The 19,659-nt window shown below is 49.5% G+C and overlaps 1 protein-coding gene across 2 annotated transcripts in view; it reads right to left on the bottom strand.

Annotated features, from left to right (window-relative positions):
- The window catches only part of LOC119442615 (unconventional myosin-Ie), a 356,792-nt gene that overhangs the window by 147,227 nt on the left and 189,906 nt on the right, over positions 1-19,659 (bottom strand). For both annotated transcript variants that reach the window (XM_049662263.1, XM_037707556.2), the window contains exons 5-6: positions 14,432-14,519; positions 12,088-12,177 (exon numbers count right to left, since the gene is read on the bottom strand). In XM_049662263.1, coding sequence (XP_049518220.1) covers positions 12,088-12,177; positions 14,432-14,519 — 178 coding nt within the window. The remainder of the gene's footprint in view (positions 1-12,087; positions 12,178-14,431; positions 14,520-19,659) is intronic.

The following is a 19,659-nucleotide window of genomic DNA, read 5'->3' as shown; positions in this document are numbered from 1 at the left end:
CTCTGGTCCTATAGGAGAGCGCCGCACATTTCTGTCCGAACCCATGCACTTCACGATGAATGTCGACAGTAACGCTGGAGCATTCAATCATGTACAGCGACCACAACCTATGCCACCGTGAAACCACTTAGGTATTGCGGCGTGCACTGCAGCGGGACTCCTCTTCGTGCTTCCCTAAGAAATCTCGGTTATCTAGAGTGCCGCACATATAGAGCTGCGCACTTGTCGACAGAACCCTGCAGTGTACGATGACGTGTCGCAGTAAAACGTTATCCCCCGTCAGTTAGTTATTGCCACCGTGCATACTCTGCAGCGGGACTGCTCTTTCTTTTGTGCTTCCCTAAGCTCGGTGTCATCTAGATGCCCGCAGATTGCGCAGAACCCATGCATTTCACGAGTACTCTGAAGCATTGAATCAGTGCAGCGACACAACGAATTGCCACCGTCGCTTGACAGTTATGCAAAAGCGAGCACTGCAGCGGGACTCCTCTTTCGTGCTTGCTAAGAAATGGGTGTCCGGTAGAGCTGCCGCCGCACATTTGAACGTCCCGAGGCTTCCCATGCGTCCCTCGCGAGCAGGCACGTTTCACGATGACTGTCGACGTAACTTCATTGAATCATTACAGCGCGACAACCTATTGCCACCGTCGAAACCAGTTATGACGAAGCGTGCACTGCAGCGGGACTCCTCTTTCGTGCCCCTAAGAAATCTCGGTGTCATATAGAGCTGCGCAGATTCGCGCTGCAGAACCCATGCATTTCACGATGACTGTCGACAGTAACTCGGAGCACTGAATCAGTACAGCGACACAACCTATTGCCACCGTCAAACCAGTTATGCACGAGGGCTGATCTACCACAGCAGCGGGACTCCTCTTCCGTGCTTCCCTAAGAAATCTCGGTGTCATATAGAGCTGCCGCAGATTGCGGCAGAACCCATGCATTTCGATGACGCCACAGTAACTCTGAAGCATTGAATCATTGCAGCGACACAACGTATTGCCACCGTCGAACACCTGTATGAAGCGTGCACTGCAGCGGGACTCCTCTTTCGTGCTTCCCTAAGAAATCTCGGTGAGCCGGCGTCATATAGAGCTGCCGCAGATTGCGGCAGAACCCATGCATTTCAGGCGTTGATGACTGTCGACAGTCGAAGCTGGAGCATTGAATCAGTACAGCGACACAACTCATTGCCACCGTCGAAACGCAGTTTGCATGCAGCGTGCACTGCAGCGGGCTCCTCAGGCCAGGACTTTCGTGCTTCCCTAAGAAATCTCAGTGTCATATAGAGCTGCCGCAGATTGCGGCAGAACCCATGATTTTGCATTTCACTGTCGACAGTTTTGTGGTCTGGCCAAGCATTGAATCAGTACAGCGACACAACTATTGCCACCGTCGAACCAGTTATGTATGAAGCGTGCACTGCAGCGGGACTCCTCTTTCGTGATTCCCTAAGAAATCTCGGTGTCATATAGAGCTGCCGCAGATTGCGGCAGAACCCATGCATTGTCACGAGTAACTCTGAAGCATTGAATCAGTACAGCGACACAAGTGCGGTCGTATTGCCACCGTCGAAACCAGTTATGTATGAAGCGTGCACTGCAGCGGGACTCAAAGTATGCTCTTTCGCCAAGGGAAGCGTGCTTCCCTAAGACGGTGGGGCCGAATCGTCATATGTCTAGAGCAGATTGCGATTGCGGCAGAACCCATGCATTTCACGATGACTGTCGACAGCTACTTCTGGAGCATTGAATCAGTACAGCGACACAATTCAGCTACAGCGACACAACCTGCCACCGTTGGACGAAACCGGTAAAGTTAGCGTGTCCAAGAGCCAACTCCTCTTTCGTGCTTCCCTAAGAGCGTGTCATATAGGCTGCCGCTTCCCAGATGGTGCGGTGGGTGCTTGCGACGGTGGTAGGGTCGCCGGCTGCCATGCGGCAGAAGCGTGCATTTCATGATCACTGTCGACAGTAACTCGGAGCATTGTACAGCGACACAACCATTGCCACCGTTGGAAACCAGTTATGTATGCAGCGTGCACTGCAGCGGGCCGGCTCCTCTTTCGTCTTCCCTAAGAAATCTCGCTGTGTCCGCTGCCGCAGTTTGCGGCAGAACTTTTTCCATGCATTTGCCACCGTCGTTGAAACTAGTTGTGCATGCAGCGTGCATGCTGTGCAGCGACTAAGAAATCTCGGTGTCATATAGAGCTGCCGCAGATTGCTTAGATTGCAGAACCCATGCATTTCACGAGTAAAGCATTGAATCAGTGAAACAGTACAGCGACACAACGTATTGCCACCGTCGGAACAGTTATGTTTGAAGCGTGCACTGCAGCGGGACTCCTCTTTCGTGCTTCCCTAAGAAATCTCGGTGTCATATAGAGCTGCCGCAGATTGCGGCAGAACCCATGCATTTCACGATGACTGTCGACAGTAACTCTGAAGCATTGAAGGTGTTCAGTACAGCGACACTTTTTAAGAAACCGGTGTATTGCCACCGTCGAACCAGACTTATACAGCGAGGCGAAGCGTTATGTGCACTGCAGCGGGACTCCTCTTTCGTGCTTCCCTAAGAAATTCGGTGTCATATAGAGCTGCCTTAGATTGCGACAGAACCCATGCATTTCACGATGACTGTCGACAGTAAAGAGGGATCATTGAAACAGTACAGCGACACAACCTATTGCCACCGTCGAAGCCAGTTATGTACGAAGCGTGCACTACAGCGGGACTCCTCTTTCGTGATTCCCTAAGAATTCTCGGTGTCATATAGAGCTGCCGCAGATTGCGGCAGAACCCATGCATTTCACGAGTAACTCTGAAGCATTGAATCAGTGCAGCGACACAACGTATTGCCACCGTAGGAACCAGTTATGTATGAAGCGTGCACTGCAGCGGGACTCTTCTTTCGTGCTTCCCTAAGAAATCTCAGTGTCATCTAGAGCTGCCGCACATTGCGGCAGAACCCATGCATTTCACGATGATTGTCGACAGTATTACGCCAGCACTGAATCAGTATATAGCGAAACAACGTATTGCCAGCGTCGAAACGAGTTATGTATGAGGCGTGCACTGCAGCGGGTCCCCTCTTTCGTGCTTTTTAAGAAATAATCGGTATGGAGCTGGCACATTCGTACTGCCACCATCGGCGTGCTGCAGCGGGACTCCTCTTTCGTGATTCAGACTGTCGACGGTAAAGCTATTGCCACCGTCGCTGTGCAGCGGGACTCCTCTTCGTTGTCATGATGACTGTCGACAGTAAATCGGGGACATCGAATCTGTACAGCGACACAACTCATTGCCACCGTCATGCATAGCGGGGCTCCTCTTTGTGCTTCCTAAGAAATCTCGCTGTCATATAGAGACACAGAAAACTCTGTCACAGTAAAGCGGGACTCAAAATCCATTGCACTGCAGCGGGGCTCCTCTTTTGTGCTTCCCTAAGAAATCTCGGTGAATCATTTCACCACAGCAACGTATTGCCACCGTCGGAATCCAGTTATGTTGAAGCGTGCACTGCAGCGGGACTCCTCTTTCGTGCTTCCCTAAGAAATCTCGGTGTCATATAGAGCTGCCTGCCCGCATTTTGCGGCAGAACCCTGCATTTGACGATGAGTGTCGACAGTAACTCTGGAGCATTGAATCATTACAGCGACACAACTCATTGCCACCGTTGAAACCAGTTATGTATGCAGCGTGCACTGCAGCGGGGCTCCTCTTTTGTGCTTCCCTAAGAAATCTCGGTGTCATTTAGAGCTGCCGTAGATTCCGACAGAACCCATGCATTTCACGATGACTGTCGACAGTAAAGCGGGATCATCGAATCAGTACCGCGACAGAACCTATTGCCACCGTCGAAACCAGTTATGTACGAAGCGTGCACAGCAGTGGGACTCCTCGTCCGTGCTTGCCCTAAGAAATCTCGGTGTCCTATAGAGCTGCCGTAGATTGCGACAGAACCCATGTATTTCACGATGACTGTCGACAGTAAAGCGGGATCATTGAATCAATACAGCGACACAACCTATTGCCACCGTCGAAACACGTATGTATGAAGCGTGCACTGCTGCAGGACTCCTCTTTCGTGCTTCCCTAAGAAATCTCAGTGTCATATAGAGCTGCCGCAGATTGCGGCAGAACCCATGCATTTCATGATCACTGTCGACAGTAACTCTGGAGCATTGAATCATTACAGCGACACAACTCATTGCCATCGTTGAAACCAGTTATGTATGTAGCGTGCACTGCAGCGGGACTCCTCTTTTCGTGATTCCCTAAGAAATCTCGGTGTCATATAGAGCTGCCGCAGATTGCGGCAGAACCCATGCATTTCACGAGTAACTCTGAAGGCTTGAATCAGTGCAGCGACACAACGTATTGCCACCGTCGGAACCAGTTATGTTTGAAGCGTGCACTGCAGCGGGACTCCTCTTTCGTGCTTCCCTAAAAAATATCGGTGTCATCTAGAGCTGCCGCACATTTCGGCAGAACCCATGCATTTCACGATGAGTGTCGACAGTAAATCTGGAGCATTGAGTCAGTATAGCGACACAACGTATTTCCCCCGTCGAAGTTAGTTATGTTTGAGGCGTGCACTGCAGCGGGACTGCTCTTTCGTGCTTCCTTAAGAAATCTCGGTGTCATCTAGAGCTGCCGCAGATTGCGGCAGAACCCATGCATTTCACGAGTAACTCTGAAGCATTGAATCAGTGCAGCGACACAACGTATTGGCACCGACGGAACCAGTTATGTATGAAGCGTGCACTGCAGCGGGACTCCTCTTTCGTGCTCCCCTAAGAAATATCGGTGTCATCTAGAGCTGCCGCACATTGCGGCAGAATCCATGCATTTCACGATGACTGTCGACGGTAAAGCATTGAATCAGTACAGCGACACAACCTATTGCCACCGTCGAAACGAGTACGCATGAGGCATGCTGTGCAGCGGGACTCCTCTTTCGTGATTCCCTAAGAAATTTCGGTGTCATATAGAGCTGCCGTAGATTGCGACAGAACCCATGCATTTCACGATGACTGTCAACAGTAACTCTGGAGCATTCAATCAGTACAGCGACACAACTCATTGCCACCGTTGAATCCAGTTATGTATGCAGCGTGCACTGCAGCGGGGCTCCTCTTTTGTGCTTCCCTAAGAAATCTCGGTGTCATATTGTTACGCGAACGAAGAATTAAGTACAGGAGACTATTTACAAGTATATTTACAAACGATAGCTGCAGCGCTGGCCAGGTCAGCCGATAGCTCGAGAGCCCAGAGCAGTTCGTCTTCTTTGTCTAGGCGCCCGCGCGCCTCGTTCAAACAACCAAATACCACACGCGTGTAGCATAATCCCCCGGCGGCAGAAGCGACGTCCCGGAGCCTCTAAATGTTATCACTGGGAGGGTGATACTGCTTCAGTCGTGTAACGTGCACGATATCACTGGACTGGGAAGCAGATGGGGCGTCAGGGGCGATCTCGTAGGTGACGGGAGTCACGGCACGAATCACTCGGTAGGGGCCTGTGTAACGAGACAGCAGTTTTTCTGACAGGCCGATCTGACGCGACGGCGACCATAGAAGCACCAAAGAACCAGGCGGGAAGTGCACGTCGCGGTGTCGCTGGTCGTACAAACGCCGTTGACTCTCTTGGGAGTGCAGAAGGCGGCCACGGGCAATTTCCCTTGCGTGGGCAGCGCGGACGACGGCGTCAAGTGCATATTCACTGGTGGGTGCTGCGTGAACAGGGATGCTTGTGTCGAGGGGCAGTGCTAGTTCTCGGCCGAACAGAAGGAAAAATGGCGAATAACCGGCTGTGTCGTGGCGCGAGGAATTATACGCAAAGGTGACAAACGGTAGAGCGAGGTCCCAGTCAGTGTGGTCGGAAGACACATACTTCGCGAGCATGTCTGTGAGAGTGCGATTAAGACGCTCCGTGAGGCCATTCGTTTGCGGATGGTATGACGTGGATAGCTTGTGCCTCGTGGCACAGGACTGCAGGATGTCCGCGATAACTTTTTACAGGAATGTCCGGCCACGGTCTGTGAGAAGTTGTCGCGGAGCTCCATGTAATAAAATCACGTCGCGTAGAAGAAAATCGGCAACATCTGTGGCGCAGCTTGTAGGGAGCGCTCGGGTGATGGCGTAGCGCGTGGCGTAATCTGTGGCCACAGCGATCCATCTGTTCCCAGAGGTAGAAAGAGGAAAAGGACCAAGTAAATCTAAACCAACCCGAAATGATGGTTCCGCGGGAATGTCAATTGGTTGAAGGTACCCAGCAGGGAGCGTCGACGGTGTCTTGCGTCGCTGGCATTTCTCACACGCAGCTACGTATCTGCGAACGGAGCGAGCAAGCCCTGGCCAAAAGAAGCGTCGGCGGATCCGGTCGTAGGTACGTGACACACCGAGGTGACCGGCAGTGGGGAGGTCGTGAAGTTCGTGGAGAACAGCCGAGCGAAGGTGTTTAGGGATCACAAGGAGTAATGCTGGGCCGTCGGGGTGAACGTTGTGGCGGTAGAGTACGCCATCTTGAAGTGTGAATAAGCGAAGGGAGCTGTCGGCAAGTGACGATTCCAGGCGGTCAATGATGACACGCAAGGACGGGTCACGGCGCTGCTCGTCGGCGACATGGACCAGTGGAAAAACAGAGAGAACGCAGGCGTCGGTGTCAGTATCAGACGTAGAGGTCGGGCCTTGGACTGGGTAGCGAGAGAGGCAATCTGCGTCCTGGTGTTGGCGTCCCGACTTGTACGTCACTGTGTAGGGATATTCTTGCAGTCGGAGAGCCCAACGACCGAGCCTACCAGTAGGATCCTTGAGCGACGAAAGCCAACACAGCGCATGATGGTCTGTGATTACTGAGAAGGGCTTGCCATATAAATATGGGCGGAACTTTGAAACAGCCCAGACGAGAGCAAGACATTCGCGCTCGGTAATCGAATAGTTGCGCTCTGCAGTTGTCAGGAGCCGGCTAGCGTAGGCTATAACGCGGTCGTGTCCGTGTTGTCGTTGCGCTAAGACTGCGCCGATCCCATAACCACTGGCATCGGTTCGGACCTCTGTAGGTGCGGACGGGTCAAAGTGGGCCAAGATCGGTGGATTGGTCAGAATCGTGATAAGGCGTGAAAATGCGGCAGCCTGAGGGGAACCCCACGTAAAAGGCACGTCTTTCTTCAGAAGTTCAGTGAGTGGTCGAGCGATTGCTGCGAAATCTTTCACAAACCGTCTGAAATAAGAGCAGAGCCCCACAAAACTCCGGACGTCTTTGACAGACAGAGGTACAGGAAAAGCTGTTACTGCTCGAACCTTCTCCGGGTCGGGTTGTACTCCGGAAGCATCGACGAGATGGCCGAGCACTGTAATCTGTCGGCGCCCGAAGTGGCACTTCGATGAGTTTAATTGGAGCCCAGCCTTGCGGAAGACGTCAAGGATAGCTGCGACGCGCTCAATGTGCGTCTCAAACGTAGGAGAAAACACAAGGACGTCGTCGAGGTAACAAAGGCAAGGTGACCATTTGAAACCTTGAAGCAGAGAGTCCATCATCCGTTCGAACGTGGCGGGGGCATTGCACAAACCAAACGGCATAACCTTAAATTGGTAGAGGCCATCTGGAGTGACGAAAGCGGTCTTTTCTTGGTCTTGGTCATCGACGGAAATCTGCCAATAACCAGATCGAAGGTCAATGGACGAAAAGTATTTGGCACCGTGAAGACAATCAAGAGCGTCGTCAATTCGTGGTAACGGGTAAACGTCCTTTTTAGTGATTCGGTTTAGGTGGCGGTAATCGACACAGAAACGCCACGTGCCATCTTTCTTTTTGACGAGCACCACCGGCGACTGCCCAAGGGCTCGACGAGGGCTGCACAATGCCTTTGGCGAGCATCTTGTTGACTTCCTGCTGAATAACTTGCCGCTCTGCCGTGGACACGCGATACGGTCGGCGATGAATGGGAACAGCATCACCAGTGTTTATCCTATGCTTAACAAGGGACGTCTGACCAAGTGGGCGATTGTCAGTGTCAAATATGTCGCGATAGGAAAGCAAAAGGCGATATAGGGCGGCTGCTTGGCCAGGGGCGAGGTCCGGAGCGACCATGGGACGTAATGGGCCGTCGAGGTTCAAGGCATCCTGCGGGTTATCAGGAGGATCTGGAGACGCGTCGGCTGCAAAAGCAGTGACGTGGTCGTCTGTCACTGACCGGAGCGTGGCCACCGCTATGCCTTCAGGTAACACTTGCTTCGTCAAGCCAAAATTGACAACGGGGAGACACATCCGATTAGCGGCAAGGGTAACGACGGAGTGTGGCACAGAGATGTCGCGCGCCAGGAGGACATCACGAATAGGGGCGACGACATAGTCGCCATCAGGCACGGTTGCCGTTGAGGCCAATTCGACGAAGGTTAGGGCTTTTGGAGGTAACCGAACAAACGCTGTAGTGCATAGGGTGTGCGGTTGTTCGGGGCGAACGTCGGAAACAAGAGGAAGCTCGAGGCACAGCGTACCGGTGGAACAGTCGATGAGGGCAGAATGCGTCGTCAGAAAGTCGAGCCCGAAGATTAGGTCATGAGGGCAACTGGTCAGCACGGAGAACAGGACGGGAACTTGGCGGCCAGCAATTCCTACGCGAGCAGTGCACATACCACAGACGGCAACAGTGGCGCCATTGGCGACGCGGACGGCTCGAGTGACGGCAGGCGTAAGAACTTTTCTGAGGCGACGACATAGGTTAGCGCTCATTATGGACACTTGGGCTCCAGTATCAATCAATGCCGTCAACGGGACACCATCTACATCTACTTCAATTAGGTTCGTGTTCGTGAGGAGCGTCAACGGAGGATTTGGACAGGACGAACGTGATGCAGCACTACCTCCAAGAGCTGCATGGCCTAGTTTTCCGCCCGGGAGGGTCCATAAGTGGTCGGCGACGAATAGCGGCGTGGCTGGGGCGACGGGGACCGACGGCGCTGAGGTGACGGCGAGCGAGTGGGACGACTGTCATCGACGGATACGTGAGAGCTAGTAGGCATACGGCGAGGCGAGTAGGGGCGAGGGTCGGCAAATGGGCGAGGAGACTGGGAAAAGTAGCTCGAATACGGCGATGTCCAGGAGGTGCGGCAGTGGCGAGCGACGTGGCCAATGCGGTGGCAACGAAAGCAAATGGGCTTGTCGTCCGGAGTTCTCCACTCTGTAGGGTTGCGGTATCTGGGACGGGAATACAGATCGCTGGGAGGCGCAGCTGTCGGCACCAGTCGGGCGTCAGCTCGGGAGATGGAGCAGGCAGCAGGAAAACCGAGGTTGGCAAACTCTTGCCGCACAACCTCCTGAATGAGGGAGATCGCTGGGGCTGGTTGGTCAATGGTGGGGTCAAGTGGGCGCGGAAGGAACGTGGCAGGACTGGCAGCCTCGAGCTCGCGGCGAACAATACGCGTGACGGTCTCATTGGAGGAGGGTGAAGCGGTAAGGGCGACGCAGGACGACGTCGCAGCCGTGTTAGGGAGCCGGGAGAACTGTGGAATGACGCGGCGGCTTTTGGCGAGCTCAAAGCGGCGGCATTCCTTGACAATGACGTCGATGGTAGACACATTGTTGAAGATCAACAAGTTGAACGCATCGTCCGCGATCCCCTTGAGAACGTGGCCAACCTTGTCAACTTCGACCATGTTCTCGTCGACTTTCCGGCAAAGAGCTAGCACGTCTTGTATGTACGAGACATACGATTCAGTGGCAGACTGGACTCGTGTAGCAAGCTCCTTTCTTGCAGCCTGCTGCCGACCGGTCGGATTGCCAAAGAGGTCGCGGAGCTTCTCCTTGAAAGCATCCCAGCTAGAGATCTCCTCCTCGTGTGTCCGGAACCAGACACGAGGTGTTCCGCCCAAGTAGAAGAGGACATTAGCTAGCATTATGGTAGGGTCCCAGTGGTTGTTGCGGCTAACAAGCTCATACATGCGTAGCCAGTCATCAACGTCAACATTATCTTGGCCGGAGAATAAGCCAGGATCGCGGGGAGTGGCAACCGTGACGTACGTTGTGGTTGGAGTTGCAGTAGCAGCAGCAGACGAGTTGTCGTCACCGGGAGCCATGGCGGAAAGCTGGACGGTGCGGCCGCTGCGGAGCTCCGTGGTGAGGACGGGGAACGGCACGCTCCACCAAAATGTTACGCGAACGAAGAATTAAGGACAGGAGACTATTTACACGTATATTTACAAAAGATAGCTGCAGTGCTGGCCAGATCAGCCGATAGCTCGAGAGCCCAGAGCAGTTCGTCTTCTTCGTCTCGGCGCCCGCGCGCCTCGTTCAAACAACCAAATACCACACGCGTGTAGCAATATTCATAGATGGTCAAACTTAAAGCGGAGCCCTCCACTATGCGGCGTCGCTCATAGCGGGGATTTAAACTTCAGGGATTTAAAACCCAGCAATCGAAAACTTACTGAAGACAATGGGATAGACAACTCCATACTGTAGCCTGTTTTCCCAGGATTTAACCACTCGATGACAAAAAAAACAAACAAACAAACAAACAAACAAACAAACAAACAAACAAACAAACAAACAAACAAACAAACAAACAAACAAACAAACAAACAAAAAATCTTGACTAGACGAAGCTTCACGACAACAGTTTGCTCTGATTCGAGGTGGTTCGGCTGTCTCCGTGAAAAAAAAAAGAAAAGAAATAATAAAAACTATATATTTCGTTAAAGAACACGAGCATGGCCATTGGGATGTGTCTTTACTCGACGTTTCCGGCGGAGGACAGGCCTTTGTCTCTTAATAAACCGACACTCTTCATAAAGGCCGGTGTATGTATATATATATATATATATATATATAATATATTATATATATATATATATATATATATATATATATATATATATTGAAAGACGGAAGACGACCAGGACAGGCAGTGGCAGACTCGTTTATTCCACCGGCACGGCCCAAGCTCAAACACGAAGAAGAAGAAGAAGAAGAAGAAGAAGAAGAAGACGAAAAAGAACAGGGATGATGATGGCTATATACAAATGAGAACGATGAAGTACGTTAAATGTGCTTACAATATATATATTCAAACGCGAACAAGAAGAAAACGAATATACCGTATTGTTCATTACATTTCCAGATTGCACTGCGTTCGAAATGGTGCCTTAATTTGGGCTCCAAAGCGTACGTCCGCGGCTACATTACATGGTTAGAAACCGTGTGCACAGTGATTGCGAGTCGCATGCCCATGTAGTTACGTGTAACACCCGTTCAAATCATTTTTTGTCTCGAGCGCGTTTAAATTTGTGCTGATAGGACGCAACCTCGTCTTTGACTATAACAACGCTCCTTGCTGTGACCTTCGGAATGCTACCATACACAACAGAGAGAGAGAGAGAGAGAGAGAGAGAGAGAGATAAAAAGTCACAATGACCTCAGTGTCTGTGAGGCGCCCACAATCATGCGAAAATTACCGAGAGCGAATGTTGCGTGATGGATTAGTGGTTAGCATGTGGGCGAAGTTTTTTTCTTCTCACTGCATAAGGTAAGGGTGAAGCTAAGGAAGCGGCCTGAGAACGATGACACGACGATGGCTAGCCAAAGTAACGCAAAGAACGAACGGACCGACAGAGACGGCAAACCCGGTTGTGAGCGTATATAACTGCTGTAGCAGTGGCGACCTTAGGAAGGCTCCGCCAGTTCACCGCGAGGCACAGGCGGTCGAAAATAAGACGTGTTCAAAACCTGGCGGAGGAGGTATGCGTGCATGCATTCCGGGTCCCCGATCGATTACATGACTGTCGAATTACGAACTGCATTATATAAATCGCTCGTGTTGTTACGACGGCGTTAATACCACGTCGTAATATCGATGCAATAACAGACATCCCGGTAGTAACGGAACAGCATGTTGCAGCTACAGCGTTTCACCTTCAACCCGGTGTCAGAAATCTAAACGCGATGCAGCTATAATTACGAGACAGCCGAACGAAGCGAAGGTCCGATGACGAGGCAGATGCTGAACAGCGCTGCACTATGAACTGCATGTACCGCACGAGAGAAGAGACCAAATATTCTTGATGTTTTTTTTTCGAGAATCGTACTCACAAAGCGCGAAGAGTTGTTGTTTCTGACAGTCTTTGCATTGCCGAAGGCCTCCAGGATAGTGTTGGACTCCAGGATTACATCTTTGGCGTGCTGCAAGAAAACGTGTGGCACAACGTTCAACGTATATATGTGCAAGAAAAAAAAATAACAACAACAACAACAGAAAGCAAGAAGGAAGTCACGGTTTGTGATATACACTCTGAATGAATACACTATGAAACACTATTTCCTACGAAATAAAAGCTGACATGCGAACAACAGTCATGGTGACCGGAAGCCCTGTTCCGACGGGGTCATTAAACTTGCAGATTTGCACTCGTTTGCAGCGTCCACTTCCAAGTGCTGTTTTCGCGGAAAGAAGCTGGGTTTGCTCAACCAGTACAGAAAAAAAAGCGGTGTACTCTATAAAGTGATAAGGAAACACTGAGGATAAACTTCATAGTAAACAGACTAAGCCCCGCCTCGTGTACATTGATTTGTAGTCCATAGAATATACGAGGTCAGTGCAGCGAGTATTTCACTCTATGCATTTAGAGTAAACAAGCAAATGAATAAAAGAAGAAAAGTCTAGGCCTAACTCTACCCAGTACTCTCTTTGTGCATCTAAATGTTCCGGTCAGATTTACGACACAGCGCCGGAGTTTTATGTCACATCCACAGATAACGTGGTGCTAGAAAAAAGTCGGTGTTTCCTCGAGGGACGCCCACGCGACATACGTATCTCATCAAGGAGCCGCACAATTTAGTGTGAAGCTGAACAATGTGTATGGTTTAGTCACGTATTTGTAACATAAGCAAAACATGTGTGCCAACGTCTCTTTTTTTCTCTCTCTCTTCTTGCGCCTATTGCATTCCTGTTACAACGCCCAAACATTTCGTCTCCCGTTGTGGGCACTTTCGAAACTTTAACGATATACCCGTCCTGCATTCCCGTACAACTTCATGCCCCATAAAAGGCTGAAGCTTACACATATGATCAAAATCTTTCTTTTTTTTTCGTTAAGTACGCTGGGCTGTTGCCGAAAGCAATAAGGACAGAATTTATTTCTTGCGCTTCATAGGCAAGGGACGCATATATTATTTTCGATCAAGGCATATAAGTTTACACGTCAACCAAAATTTAAAGCAATAACATTCTCGATACTGAAATAGTTCTTTTGATTCAACAAGTAATAAGAAAGACTTTATGAAGATCGAACAAACATGTTGGAGTCTAAGTTAAGCGAAGCATTCGAGAAGCGATTAATTAACCTAACGGCGATGTGTAAAATTGTGTTCATTTTCATCCTATACAGCGTGTAATTTTATGCAATGTTTACGTTTATGAGTTACGAAGGTCACAACTTTAAATTTTTTTTTGAATTTATATGCACTACAGCATCACAAGCTGTACCATATGCAAACACCAGATCAGGCGGAAGCACAGTTTAAAACGTCTCGCACCGATGTCAGCAGAACAAAGGCGATGTATCATTACAGGAATGGTTCCACAAGTTCCAGCAGTTCTACCGAAACAGTAGTTGTTCTATCACGCGCCATTTCTTTGATGTTTAAACTTTATCACATTACGATGCCGACGGCCGCAGAACGTACAGCTCTCCAAGGTACCGTCAATTACGTGCTCCAATAGCCACTTAATCGTTAGGCCATTTCCTGCGATTGGAGGGCAGCCCTGGATCCTCTGCAGTTTGCCATACGTCATGGGTTACGCAAGCAGCTATAGTATACGAAATAAGGCACGCTCATTACAAAGCGATCGAGAAAGGACATGGCATTCTATTTCAATGGTTGCCAAGCCACTGCGGAATTGTCGGAAACGAAAACGCAGATGAAGCCACCCACTCAGCTCATTAACAAGATGTGCGAGTACCTATACCGCTCTCGAGAACGGATGCTACGCGGAAACTCGAACCACTCACTCGGCGCATCACACTTCTACGATATAATTCACGGGGTTTCACCAACTACCGGATGTATTGTTTCGACCCTTGATTGCGACACCCCCTGCCACACGAACTCTTCCGTCGCGAAACAAATTTACTGTGTCACACATGGTTCGATGTCTACCAGAGATCCCTTCGATGGAAGGGCTCTCTGTGGGATGTCTGGAAGAGTTGGGCTTTGCAGCGGACGACTTGCGAGATGCAAGTATTCTGTTTTTCTTTACTAAAGCTCTGTTTTCTACAAGCAAGGGACAATTTACTTTGCTGGAGCAATGTTTTAAAGTGACTCCCCCCTATAATGTCATTATAAATTAAGTCCACTGCAAGTTGAGTACATGGCTTGGTACCAGACTGTTTAAAATGGCAGCCTACTGGTGAGGTTGAAACATGAAGAGTCCTACCTGAACCCTGGATCCTCCGCCGGATACCTGGGAGATGTAGCCCATGATGTATTTGGCGGCTACAGTCTTGCCGGCACCGCTTTCACCTCTGCGCAAAAGAACAGAAAACAGCAAAACACATCAACGCTGGTAAACTGCAAATAGTTTTGTTCACTTAGTCCCTCTGTTCCTTAATTCACAAAGATTAGCTCAGCCCCCTAGTAAAAACACTATAGGCGTGCATGGGCTCCGGGCGACCCGAAAGACCGTATCCGGCCCGGACCTCGAGTCGGGCTCGGGCCCGATGTCATCTTAACTAGGGCCCGGGCCTGGCTCGGGCCGCTGCTTTCTTCTGTTGGGGGAACCGGTCCACATACAGAGCCCGACTCGGGCCCGGAGCGTGGATGCTATGGCACAATGGTCCGCCAGCGCGAAATGCAGAATTTGTTTGAAGAAATTGAAATACTTGTTTGAAGCCTGAATCCGCCGTGCCAGCTTAGCGGCTTTGGTGTTGCATTGCTAAGCATGAGGTCGCGGAATCAAATCCCGGCCGCGGCGGCCGCATTTCGATGGGGGGCGAAATGCAAAAACAACCGTGTCCCGTGCATTGGGGGCACGTTAAAGATCCCCAGGTGGACGAAATCTCCGGAGTCCCCCATTACGGTGTGCCTCATAATATTATTAGTCGCTGGACAAGTAGGCACTGCAATATAGTAGGCATTGTAAGTTCAATTAAATTTTAATTCGACACGGTAAATAAAATGACATTGAATCTGAAAACAATATTGTGCCACCGCAATAAGGCACTGACCGCGTCGCGCCGGTGTCGTCCATAGCTAAGTTAGCCATGACAACGGAAATTGAGGCCCCCATGGGAGTTTCTTTCACCTGCCTCGGAAAGTGAAGTAGGTATTTATACTGGGCTGGGCCGGACGGGGTCGTGGTTATTTGGCGTCGGACTTGTCCGGGCTTTTGACGGAAGCAGCAATCGGGCCCGGGCTTGAAAATACGGCCCGTGCACAGGTATAAAAAGCACAATTGAAAACTTGGGAAAGGCTTGAAACTATAGCGAAGAGACCAAGATGTCTCGATCATTTCACAAATCCACATCTTCCTTGTAAAAGAACTAGTTCTGCATAACAACAGCAGATTTTGCGTCATGTTCTTGAAAAAGAAAAGCAAAAGAAAGAAGAGAGAGCAAATTTTCAGGAGTACCTAGTTCCTGAATAATGACGCTGGAACTGCGACGGACATCTAATTTTTGAGACGCACCTAATTCGAGTGCACTAAGAATAAAGAATATACGTAAAAAAAAGAAGAAGAAGACGAAGAAGAAGTAGAAACATCAACGTCAGCCAACGCTAGTTGTACGCTTGTTACAGACATTTGAAAGCAAGTCGTCGAAGACCTAGATGCCGAAGAACAATAAAAATACAAGAACCTTCTATGCGCACGACTGTTTGCTTCCGGATGAGTAACTCTAATTAAGCACCTGCAATGCCAGATTGTGATGTCCTAAGCGGCCCTAGTTACTATATCGAATCCCTTCCACAACTCTCTTAACCAGTCCTCGTTCAAGAACAAAGATAACCTGAAGTGAACTTGAACCAACCGAAGTGCTGGCTGAAAGCAGGAACGCATGCCTGCGCTCCTGTCACAGCCACTACTACAGGAAGAAAACAACCGTCTCGGCAAAGGTCTGGTTAGCGTAACAAACTTCAGCCGTCAGCTATACCCCACACCCTTCTTACAAAACCTTCCACGCCAGCCCACAACGAGGCCCACGGGGCGCTTCATTGCTTATGCCCACCGGAGGCGCGCTATAAACAAAACTTGCGCGTCATCTAGAAGAGCGTGCGTCAAATCCCGCGCATACATCAAACACGTCTCAATCAGTTTTACGCCGAGCCACCAATATTTAATGGCTAGACCGGAAGGCAGGCAGGCAGCCACGCGTGATACCTTTTGTTGTCTTCTTAAGGGGCTCCCTTTTGGGCGCCCTCTTTAAAGGATAGCATCTTGGGAACGGGATACGAGTATCGAAGCACACAGGGCGTAAGGAAAAAAAAAAAAAAAAGACGCGAGCCGTAAACTTTATCGCTCTTGCAAGCTAGCTGCGTAGCCTAGGCACCCGCGAAGATCGAAGTAACGCGTATAAGGAGCGACAATGGTCGATAAACAAGTAAGCAAATACACAAATAAGAAGAGGAGGAAGAAGAAGAAGAAGAAAAACGGGGAGAAAGCCCTCGAAAGTCGCGGATCTTTCTTTCTTTAAGCCCTCTAAGTCTCTCAGGGTTAGAAAGTTTGAGAAGTAAGACAGAAAGAAAACTCGGTGGCGAAGAAGCCGTTAAACGCAGCGAACAAAGGCCAAAAGTGGCGTAAGACAAATTAGTGGACGCCTAGGGGGACCCCATACTGAGCTCGTGCGTGATTTACTATACGGAGTCGATGCTTGTATCGGGGCGCATTAATACATGTGCCTGCAATGCTCGCCGCCGTGTTTCCCGCACTGCCAGCCAAGCCTGTGCCAATATACAAATGGTTTTTCACGTTTGCCTTGATTTTCTTTGTTGCGATATCGTAAGGCCACAACAACGATAAGGGAGCCGAAAAACAGAATCAGAGAGTAAAATAAAACGACATTAGGCCGGATATAGCGCGGATGTGTAAGGTCGATATAGGCGCACATTATAGTCCCCTCTTCCTCCCATTCTTTACCATCTTCTCCTACGCAGTTTCCGCAGCTCTTTTGGTTGCAATTACAAACCTAACAGCAGGGTCCTTATTGAAGGACGCTGCTAATAGTGAAGAACACGAATGGCTGGAAACAACGCTGATTGTAATTAACGCGCGAAAGGAAAGAGAACCATAAGAATTAATAATACAAAACGCGCTTGGTGTTTCTTTTCGTCTATTGCGTTCAATGATTCATTGAATTAACGCTGTTTGTTTAATATAATCATGATTCAGTTCCGTTTGAGCCAGTCTGTTTGCTCGCGCATTATTCAATTGGTCACCTATGTGTATAATACATAATTTGTAAGATAAGTATTCTCGAATAATTAGTTGAAAATCAGACCTAGTGTCTATCCACGTACCAACGTATGGGGCTCAATATTAGTATAAAGAAGTGGGCTCAGCTTGAAGTAAAAAAAAAAAGTGTTACGCTGATCAAATAAAAATCAGCACCAGTGTAACTGACTGATTTTACTGAAATATGAGTTTCGTGAAGTTCTGACGTTTCTTGCTCGTTTATGTTACTTCTTTCTTTCTTTTTTAGGTCACTGCCACGGCAAAAGAGGTGTCCGTCACAACGCAAGGTGACTTCCCTCCTTTCCAACATCCTCCATTCAAGAAAACGAGAGAAAGAGAAATAGAAGAGTCAAAAAGAGCAGAATTGTGTACCACAGTGGCCGTTTCTAACCAAAATAAGCTAACGGGAGTTAGGCGTGACCTAGACAGACTACTACTACAAAAGGTTTCAGAAAGGAAAAACAGCGCGTTGGTTCAAGAGAGGTGAGGGGGGGGGGGGGGGGGGCACAAAAGTTCCACTCAACGTTGGGAGCGAGTTTAGGGAAACGTCAAAGCTCGAAGTAGAAAGAAAGAGAGAGAGATAGAGAACGAGAAGTAGTACTTGCTGTTTGGTTAGTTCGTGCATGTGAAATAACAATGAATTTAGTGCGAAAAGCACCATCACAGATTGGGGAGGTGTCTTGTCTTTATGTGTTCTCCTCTCTGTGATAGTCTTTTTGGCGCTAAATTCATTCTTATCTTGAAGACAGAAGAACTTCGAGTGCTTCAAGAGGGGTTGCTGCGAACGCAAGCTGCATCGCGTGAGAGTATGCGTGCGGGTACAAAAGGCGCCGAAGAACGAAGAGAATGATGAAACGCTGATGCGAGGTGACAGAAATAACAAAGAAAAAGAAAAAAGCGAGACGGTCCATCGCATCAAGGCAAAGGCACGCACTTACGCTGAGAGAAACAGTTCGGAGGCGGGTTCGCCAGAGTTTACCCGCGCGGTTGCGACAATGCTGATGCAAGCGCCGCGCACGCATGGTTCAGGGCGCCCGCGAGTGAAGAGACGCGCGCACTAGCGAACGTTTTGTTAGGGTGCGTGAGTGTGGTAACAGGGCACGCTCTCGCTCACTTTTTGAGAAGAATTGGGCGTTTCATTAACGGGGGCGCTCTTAACGGGAAAGGGCCAGCTAAAAGGATGAGAGAGAGAGAGAAGGCGAAAGTGAATCCTGTACAGTCGGCCATAATTTGTTAATGCGATTAGCATTGTGCGGGGCAGTTCAAACACTTTTTCCGTCGGCAAGTATCTATCTGCTTAAACCTCTTGCACGGCGCTGACTGATAGAAGGCGCGGCTTTCGCGGCGCGACTGGTAAAAGTGCGTTTGTAAACTTTCAAAGTTTACAACAACCCGCTCTCTTCTTTCCACATTCTAACGCGTCCCGATATCTCGCCTTCCCTGCCCTATACCTGGGATATCTTGACCGCTGCGTCGAAAGAAAGAGAGAGAGAGAGACAGAAGAAAGGGGAAAGGCAGGGAGGTTAACCAGATGGGAAGATCCGGTTTGCTACCCTGCGCTGAGTCGAAATAAAGAACTATGCGTCTGACGCTATGGCCACTGCTCGTGGCCCACATAAAGCGCGTAATGAGTCTAGTAAACTGGACGTAGCACTACAACCAAGGAGCCAGCTGCACACCGACAGCGACGACTCAGTCGAGGAGTTGTTCAAAAGACAAAGCGTTTACCTCACTCCCTCCTTCGCGTTCTTAACCCTTTAACTACAACGTTCTTCCGTAAAAAGGTACACACAAATTAACGTTTTTTTATTCCAGCAAATTATTGTACATTATATTCCGATTCAATAAAGATATTACACATGAGGTTTATCTCCCGTATTGAACCAAATATTAACGAGAGACACCTTCTGTGAAGGTGTGAAGAGACTTTGCCTCAGCACACCTCAGGTTCAAGCGTAATTACCTGAGTAGTTGATAGCGAAAATACCGAGAAGATGATAACGAAAGGAATTGAACGCATCCAGGAAATACGTTCAGGTGCCGACGTTCAAATGTAAGACGCGAACTGGGTCGACGAGCGCGGCTCGTCTCTGGCAAGCAAAGCAGAATCAGCTTTGGCCCGAAATAGCAACGAGTCGTCTTTGGCGATATTGGTACAAACAGCTAGGACGAGTACAACTTCGGGCTGGGTAGTTTAAAGGGTTAACACGCACACC

The sequence above is a fragment of the Dermacentor silvarum genome, chromosome 2 (assembly GCF_013339745.2).
Source record: "Dermacentor silvarum isolate Dsil-2018 chromosome 2, BIME_Dsil_1.4, whole genome shotgun sequence".
In the NCBI taxonomy this organism is placed as follows: Eukaryota; Metazoa; Arthropoda; class Arachnida; order Ixodida; family Ixodidae; genus Dermacentor; species Dermacentor silvarum.
The sequence above is the reverse complement of the archived record's forward strand: the minus strand, read 5'-3'. Positions and strand labels throughout refer to the sequence as shown.